General features: G+C 40.1%; 1 protein-coding gene across 1 annotated transcript in view; it reads left to right on the top strand.

The window, feature by feature from the left end:
- The window catches only part of APBB1IP (amyloid beta precursor protein binding family B member 1 interacting protein), a 102,022-nt gene extending 96,004 nt beyond the window's left edge, over nt 1-6,018 (top strand). The window contains exon 14 of the mRNA XM_060659131.3: nt 1,965-6,018. Coding sequence (XP_060515114.3) covers nt 1,965-2,474 — 510 coding nt within the window. The 3' untranslated portion in view covers nt 2,475-6,018. The remainder of the gene's footprint in view (nt 1-1,964) is intronic.
- The last annotated feature ends 2,614 nt before the right edge of the window (nt 6,019-8,632 follow it).

Below are 8,632 nucleotides of genomic sequence, written 5' to 3' on the forward strand. Positions count from 1 at the left end.
GAAGAAAACACATTTTAAAATACTAGCCAAATTGACATAGCATTCTCCATAATTTTTTTTTCAGTAAAGGAGATTAATGAAGATTCATTTAAATTTATCTAAAAATTATAGCTGAAAGTTGTAATCTAGTTACTACTAGCCTAATTGGTAACATCTCAACTTACTATTCTGTTGAATATTTTCCATATGTGATTCAAAACAACCTTAAATAATTGTGCCTTCTGTAATTTTTCACTTCATTCTCCCCTTTGATTTTGTCCATCAGTCAGTGGTGGGAGCAATTAAATCCTGTATTTATTGAATTTCTTACAATTTTTGAAAACCGTTGTAGACCATTAAAAGTTGTATTACTCTAGTATTATTAGCTTCTCAAGTCTGACATCATACACTGTACTTTCAGTGATTATTATTTCCGTGGCTCCTGTAATGCCTACCAAAGAGAAACACTCTAAAATGCTGAAAGCAACAAAAGGACCCCAAAAAAGAAATCACTTCACCTTGTGTGAACATCAGTTCCCAAACTGCCTGTTCAGAAATTTTTTTTAATTACATCACCAGTCAATTAGTTTATCGTGCTAAGCAAATAAACCAAATAAAATAGAAAACTCAATCATAAGGCACTTTGGTAGGAAAAAAAAAAAAACTTCTAAATTTAATCGTCAGTGGTAAGAGGTTGTTAAAGAAAAAAAAAAGAAAGTGAAAGCCTGATAAATTGTAAATTGCAATGATAATTATCACTGACACAGAGGGATTCAGCTAAGCTGCCTGGAATCCCTGGGGAAGTTGCATTATATAAATGTAATTTACTATCATCGATTTCCACTGTTGGCAGAAGGACTGCGCCTCTATTAGCCTTTGGCCAAGTTCGGTGTTGTGGTTTCTGCCCGGCAGCATGTGCAGTGTAATCTTACTCTGAAGAACCCAGCCACACCTTTAGCTCATTTAATATGAACATAACCTTGAGACAGAAATAGTAAAGCTTATGATGCTTGATTTATACCTGATCAGCCAGCCAACTTTCACACAGTTCAGAAAAGGTAAATCTAAGACTATGGACCAGATGTGTGGATTCTTGGTCCACCCACCACCTCCCTTGAAGCTGTTAGGTCAGAGGGAGTGAAGCATATAATTGGTTTCTCCCTGGTAGCCCACAGTCATGGGCAAAGGTTTCTTTGTTCTCAGCATGCCAGCAACCACTGATGCAAGAAAAGGCAGGCAGTTCTTTCATAGGAGAGTCTTCTTTGTGCTCAGATTTGTACAAAGGTTACCTGTAGCCTAAAGTACATCATCCTTGTGCTGTAAGAGGAGGACATCTAAGCCAGGAGATTTGGGGACAGTTTCGGGAAGCTTCCTAATCAGCTCTCTGCCACTGGAGGTATGGTACAAAAGGAAAATAACTTCACAGACACCTGCTTCTGACAATTGAGCTTCACAACCTGCTCAACTCAGACCAAGAAAAATGGTATGGCTGCATATGTCTAGGGCCCTAGTGGCTTGTCTTGGGAACCAGGGCATGAGTGGGAATTCCAGGAGAGCCATTTTGCTTCCATTTTGAGTTTCCTTAGGCTGAGCTTAGGGTAGGTAAAGACTGAAGTAACCACACAAGGAGCTAAACTCCTTATCACTAAAGCTCTTTTAAAGACACGGATTAGTCCCCTATAAGGTGGTTGGTTGGGAGGAGATACATCTCTAATCTAATAAACACCTCATTGAATAGGACTAAGTCTTCGATTTACCAAAGAAGACATGGTAGGTTAGCATTAAATGACGTTATTATTGGTAATAATGTTAGAGGCCATTTGGAGTCATTCTCCTTACTCACAGCAAACATGAGCTAGCTCATGAACAACTTGTAGAATTGGCCTGAGGAGTGGAGGCCCCCCTGCCCCTCAGGAAGCAGACACTGCCCAAATCAGCAAGACCTCACCTTTCAATGGAAATATGCTGTGGTTGCTCTGTTGAAGGACAAGAAGCCAGCTCTTGGTAACCACGACCCAGGAACACCCAGGGCCCATCACCTTCCAAAGTCCAGCCTGCCACCGCCCCCTCCCGTGCGAAGGTCTTCAGACGTCTGTGGCAGCCCAGCGACAGCCCCCAGGGCCAAGGGCATGAGCAGCGGCTTCCCTGCGCCGCCGTCCGACGACTCTCTGCCACCACCCCCGCCGCCACCGCCCCTGGAGGACGACGAGGAGCTCCCTCCGCCGCCCCCCGATTTTAACGAAGGGCCCCCGGACTTCGTGCCTCCCCCACCGCCGTCGTTTGCAGGGGATGCTGGGTTATCATTACCGCCCCCGCCCCCGCCCCCTCCTGCACTCAACTCTCCCAAGCCGCCCCCCGTTGCCAGCAAAAGACCTCCGGCTCCCCCGAAGAGGAAAGAGAATCCAGGACCATCTGGTGGAGTAGGGAGCGGAGAGCAAGATTTCATGTCCGATCTCATGAAAGCTTTGCAAAAGAAAAGAGGCAACATGTCCTAAGGGAAACAGATAAATATGTTTGTGTGATGGGTATAATCATTTCTAACCTCAAGTACATTTTTGCTACTTTATCTTCATGACACCTTATTCATTTTAGATAAAATATTGACGCATTCAGACTAGAAATGGTGTAAAACGTCTCACTGCAGCGCAAATACGTTCATAATCATTAACCTATAACGGAAGCAAGAGTATCTGCCTAAATGTACATACCTTTCCTATGTGTTTGCACCTCCCTGAATTCATCTTCCCTTACAAATTAACTGGAATGTTTTATGTTTATTTTATTGTGTTCAGAAGCATCAAATTAATAAAAGTTTGAAAGTCTTCCTTGAGGATGGTATTTCTAGAAATATCAGTGTATAAATCTAGTGTGCTATCAATACCACATTATATATACTTGACCTTTATAGCTTTGAATTCTAACATCTTGTTAATTTTTGGTATGTTTTCCATCTCCACCTCCATGACCTTCAGAATTTTCTGAAAAATCGAATGAGGAAAAAAACAGGAGGCAGAATGAATTCGGTTTCTTTGAGACTCATGTCCTGATTGCCGGGAGTCCTGGACATACACTGTTTGGGTTAGGGTTTTCCAATGGTCAAATAACATAGTAATGAAAAAAATACATATTTAGAGTTTGGAGATTGTCTGTTATTACACTGCTATGAGTATCCTATAGATTAAGATTTAGGGACAGGAAAAGGCAATCATTTATATTCTTTAACCTGGAATGTTTTCTCCCCAGTAAATCTGATGCTCAATTTTTTTTAAGTTTTTTTTAATGTTTATTTACTTTTGAAAGAAAGACAGAGCATGAGCAGGAGAGGGACAGAGAGAGAGGGAGACAGAATCTGAAGCAGGTTCCAGGCTCTGAGCTGTCAGCACAGAGCCCGACACGGGGCTCGAACTCACAAGCTGCGAGATCATGACCTGAGTCAAAGTCGGATGCTCAACCTCCTGAGCCACCCAGGTGTCCTAATGCTCAATTTTAATAGCCAATTTATCTTGAGTTCCTGTTACCCTATATCTCTTCTCTTTCAAATCATTTTATGGGAGTTCTTTTAGATTTTCTTCATTTTATTTCCATATTCTGTTTTATTTTTCTTTTTAACTGTGGAACACCTCAAAATCTTTTTTTTTAACTGAAGTATAATTAACACACAACGTTACATTAGTTTCAGGTGTACAACACTGTGATTCAACAACTATGTTATGCTATGCTCACCATAAGCTATTACAGTATCGTTGATTATATTCCTTATATTGTGCCTTTTATTCCTGTGACTTATTCATTCCATAGCTGGAAGCCTGTATCTCCCATTCATTCCCCTTCACCCATTTTGCCCAGTCCCACATCCTCTTCTCTGACAACCATCCGTTTTTCCTCCATATTTAAGGGTCTGTCTCTGCTTTTTATTTGTTTATTCATCTTTTTTAGATTTCACATGAGTGAAATGACATGGTATTTGTCTTTCTCTGACTTATTCACTTAGCATAATATCTTCTAGATCTATCCATGTTGCTGCAAATGGCAAGATTTCATTCTTTTTTTTTAATACTTACTGATTTGGGGGAGCATGCAAGCAGGTGTAGGCAGAGAGAGGGGGTTGGAGGATCTGAAGCGGGCTCTGCACTGACAAGCTGACAGCAGAGAGCCCGACAGAGGGCTCAAATAAACCATGAGATCATGACCTGAGCTGAAGTTGGATGCTCAACTGACTGAGCCACCCAGGTGCCCCCTCATTCTTTTTTTATAGTTGAGTCATATTCCATTTTGTGTATATAGCACATCTTTATCCATTCATCTATCAGTGGCCACTTAAGTTACTTCCATATCTTAGCTATTGTAAATAATACTGCAATAAATATATCTTTTAGAAATAGTGTTTTCTTTTCTTTTCTTTTATAAATAGCCATTAAAGGAATTGCTGGATCATATGGTGTTTCTGTTTTTGTTTGAGGAAACTCCATACTGTTTTCCACAGTGGCTGCACCAGTTTACCTTCTCACCAACAGTGCACAAGGATTCCTTTTTCCCCACATCTCAAAATCTTTTTTTTTAATTTTTTTTTTACATTTATATATTTTTGAGAAACAGAGTAAGACAAAGCTTGAGCTGGGGAAGGGCAGAGAGAGAAGGAGACACAGAATCTGAAGCAGGCTCCAGGCTCTGAGCAAGCGGTCAGCACAGAGCCTGATTCGGGGCTTGAACCCACGAACTGTGAGATCATTACCTGAGCCAAAGTCGGATGCTCAACCGACTGAGCCACCCAGGCGCCCCTCAAAATCTTCTTAAAGTGGGTATAAAATAAATAATAATGTTACTTTCTACTTAAGGAAGATGATTAATCTTTTTTTAAGTTTTATTTTTATTTATTTTGAGAGAGAGTGTGGAGGAGAGGCAGAGAAGGAGCGAGAGAATCCCAAGCAGGCTCTGTACTCTCAGTGTGGAACCTAACTTGTGAGATCAAGAGACCTGAGCCAAAAATCAAGAGTTGGACACTTAACCAACTGAGCCACCCAGGTGCCCTGGAAGATGATTAATCTTGTGTTTTAGCATTTGGGTAGAAAAGTAAGCTCTAAACTGACATTTAAAACAAAAATGCAAATTCAGATTTTAAAACAAAAATATTTAATAATTAAAACTGATAAAGTGCTCTACATTTTTCCTAAGCATGTCCGTAAAATTGAAGATAAATGATTTACATTAAATCTCTCCTCGGGGTGCCTGGGTGGCTCAGTCAGTTAAGCATCCAACTTTGGCTCAGGTCATGATCTCATGGTTCCTGAGTTCGAGCCCCGCGTGGGGCTCTGTGCTGTCAGCTCAGAGCCTGGGGCCTGCTTCAGCTTCTGTGGTTCCCTCTGTCTCTGCTCCTCCCCTACTCATGTTCTGTCTCTCAAAAATAAATAAACTTAAAAAAAAATTTTAATAAAAATAAAAAAAAAAAACCCTCATGCACTGTACTCTTTTCAGTTTGTTTTTGTTTTATGATGATCTTTTGATATCAGATGCTGCAAAAACATCTGGGGAAATGACCTGGGGAAAGCCTGGTCATTATGCAGATCTCTGGGACAATACAAGAAAGGTGTTAATGGCATAATTTTCTTAGAAAATGATTCTGAGCTCACAGGTAAAACAATGTCTGTGGCTACACAGAATTGTCCAGTTGCTTCAACCTGACATAGATTAATGAACAAATCCTGTGATGTCCAGGACAAAAGATCCTTCATTAGAATTATCTGGATCTGGGGCACCTGGATGGCTCAGTCAGTTAGGCATCTGACTTCAGCTCAGGTCATGATCTTGTGGTTCATGAGTTTGAGCCCCACGTCGGGCTCTGTGCTGACAGCTCAGAGCCTGGAGCCTGCTTCGGATTCTGTGTCTTTGTCTCTCACTGTCCATCCCCTGGTTGCACTCTGTTTCTCAAAAATAAACATCAAAAAAAAAAAAAATGATCTGGATCTTACTTACCTTGATCAAAATTACTGCCTAGTTTGCAGAGGAAGAAATTCATTAGGATTTGAGGAGGATAATTTAGAATTCAGTGCCTCTCCAATCAAAAAAATAATAACCCCTTGCTGATTTTATTTCAGAGTATAAAAACCTTGATAGCATCCCTCCCCCACCATGTCTAGAGCAGGAAACAAGGACTCTCCATCTCACAGCCACAGAATCACCAAGATGAAGGGACCCTGGAAATGACCCACTACACTAACCAGGATTCTGACTGTATATAACAAAACCACTGGAGCAATCTTAAGCAGAAAGTAGGACTTGATTACAGAACTCAGAGCAGAATGCCAGTACCCAAGGCTCCCTGTGTACATAGACTGTAAGGCAGGGCCTGGGACTGGTCCCTGGAAGCTCATAGTTCACCCTTCTGCTCATTTCTGCCCCTGTCCACACGCTTGCCTTATTGTCACTCTCTTTACAAACACCATCATTCTCTTTGTGTTGTCACTCCACTTTTCAGTTCTGAAGGCAGAAGACAGTCGGGCCTGACAATATGCTTAACCTAGAGCCCAGGGCTGAGTCATAGCCTGGGTCTCCTAACTTCTATCCGTACCGTACCTTTCCTTTACAGGGAAGAACTATGAAAATTCAAACATTAAAATGTTTGTGAGTTTTAGCATCTGATAATACATACATATATATATATATACACATATGTATGTATGTATTTTAGGAAAGCTATTGAAGATAATTATCTGATTTTGTGGGCAAAATATTGACAGTTTTACTCAATGCATTGTGTCGCTCCATTCCTTGTTTGCCTGTGTGGTGGGCCCACTTTGATCTCCACTGTATGAGTATCCAAAAAAGAATCCAGTGTTAAGGTCTTTTCAGTCAGGAATCTTAGAAATCAGGGCTTCTTTTGCCTCATCTCAGAGTAGAAGTTTGCTTTCAAGAGGCCCAGGTACCAAATCAGGAGCTCTGTGCAGTTTTCACTCAAATGGAACAGAATCTCTGGTGTCTTGCAGAAGAATCTTCACAAACACTACTTATACATGAGTCTACCTAGGTCAGCCTCAAAAATGCACCAGATTTGTTCCCTGTTTATGAAAAGCTTAGCCACAGATTTAGATGTGAGGGAAGTACCAACATTGGGGTGGAGACAGCAGGAGAAGAACTATGGAATTAAGACAGTAATTCTAGGGGTGCCTGGGTGGCTCAGTCAGTGAAGTGTCCCACTCTTTTTTTTTTTTAAGTTTATTTCTTTTTAGAGAGCATGAGCAGGGAAGGGGCAGAGAGAGTGAGAGAGAGTCCCAAGCAAGGATTATGACCAAGAGCCAAACCAAGTGTTGGACGCTTAACCTACAGAGCCACCAAGGCGCCCGGTAAGTGTCCCACTCTTGATATTGGCTCAGGTCATGATCTCACAGTCATGGGATCCAGCCCCATGTCAGGCTCTGTGCTGGGTGCGGAGCCTGCATGAGATTCTCTCTCTCCTTCTCCCCCCCCCTCCCCCACTTGTGTGCATGCACACACTTTCTCTCTCTAAAAAACAAAAACAAAAACAAAACAGTAATTCTTTATCATAATTTATAGCTACAGAATTTCTTGCATAATATTCCCAATAGGACAAAGACTAGAATACCTGCAAAGCAAAATAAAACAAAACACAGGTTTGATCAGGTTTACAAGAAACAAGATTTAACCCGCCAGGAGACAGAATCTCCTGCTTTCAGAAGGTCTCAAAGGGGAAATGAACATTTAAGCTTCTACTACGTGTTTTAGGTATTTTATTTAGTCATAGAAACAATGGCTGGTATGATAGTGAAATTATCACACACTGATAACTGAACCTTTGAAGTGTGAGACTTTTTTTACGACTTAATACACTGTCAGTTTTTATAAATGACCCCATCTATGTTTAAGTACATGTTGGTTAGAACAAGCTTGCTAAGCATGTGGCTCAAGTCTTCCACAGCCTAATATCTAGTCCGCTTGATACATCAATTACTTGGAAGAATGTTTTAAATCCCTTTTGAGGAAGGTGGATTTGTCAATAGCTTTTAATTGTTACAGTAAATTCTGCTTATATATTCTGACACTTTATTAAGTGTAAACAAAATTTATTTGTATATTTTGTGAATTATGAATTGAATGCTATATCTCTATGTATTGTTTTCTGCTTGTTATATTCACACAGCTACACCATCTCTTTTCAGTTACTTGCCTGAAAAAATCTTTCTGTTCATTTACTCCCAAACTTTTGACATCATTATGTTCTAGCTTTGCCACTTGTAAATGGCATATAAGGGGATTTTGTGTTTGTATGGAGTCCAGCAAATATTGTCTTTTAGCTGGAAAATGTATTTTTTAACTCTTATTGTAATTATATATTTGCAATTGTTTTTAATATCTTATTTATCTTATTTTGTACTTTCTATTTGGATTTTTCTGTTTTTTTTTTTTCTATCTTTTCATGTAATTAAGGATTTTTCTCTTACTCTGTTTTTTAATCTTATTAGAAAGCTGTACACTCTGTTTTTTCAGTGGCTACCTATAAGTGACAGCATCATACTCAATAAAGTCTAAACAACTTTAACCAGGAGAATACAAGACTTGAGAACACTTAAATTTCAGACACACACAATTATTGTCCAATATTTGAGTTCCATCTCAGGGTTTGTTTTTTTTCCCTAGAATA

The sequence above is a fragment of the Panthera onca genome, chromosome B4, assembly GCF_046562875.1.
Source record: "Panthera onca isolate mPanOnc1 chromosome B4, mPanOnc1 haplotype 2, whole genome shotgun sequence".
Classification (NCBI taxonomy): domain Eukaryota; kingdom Metazoa; phylum Chordata; class Mammalia; order Carnivora; family Felidae; genus Panthera; species Panthera onca.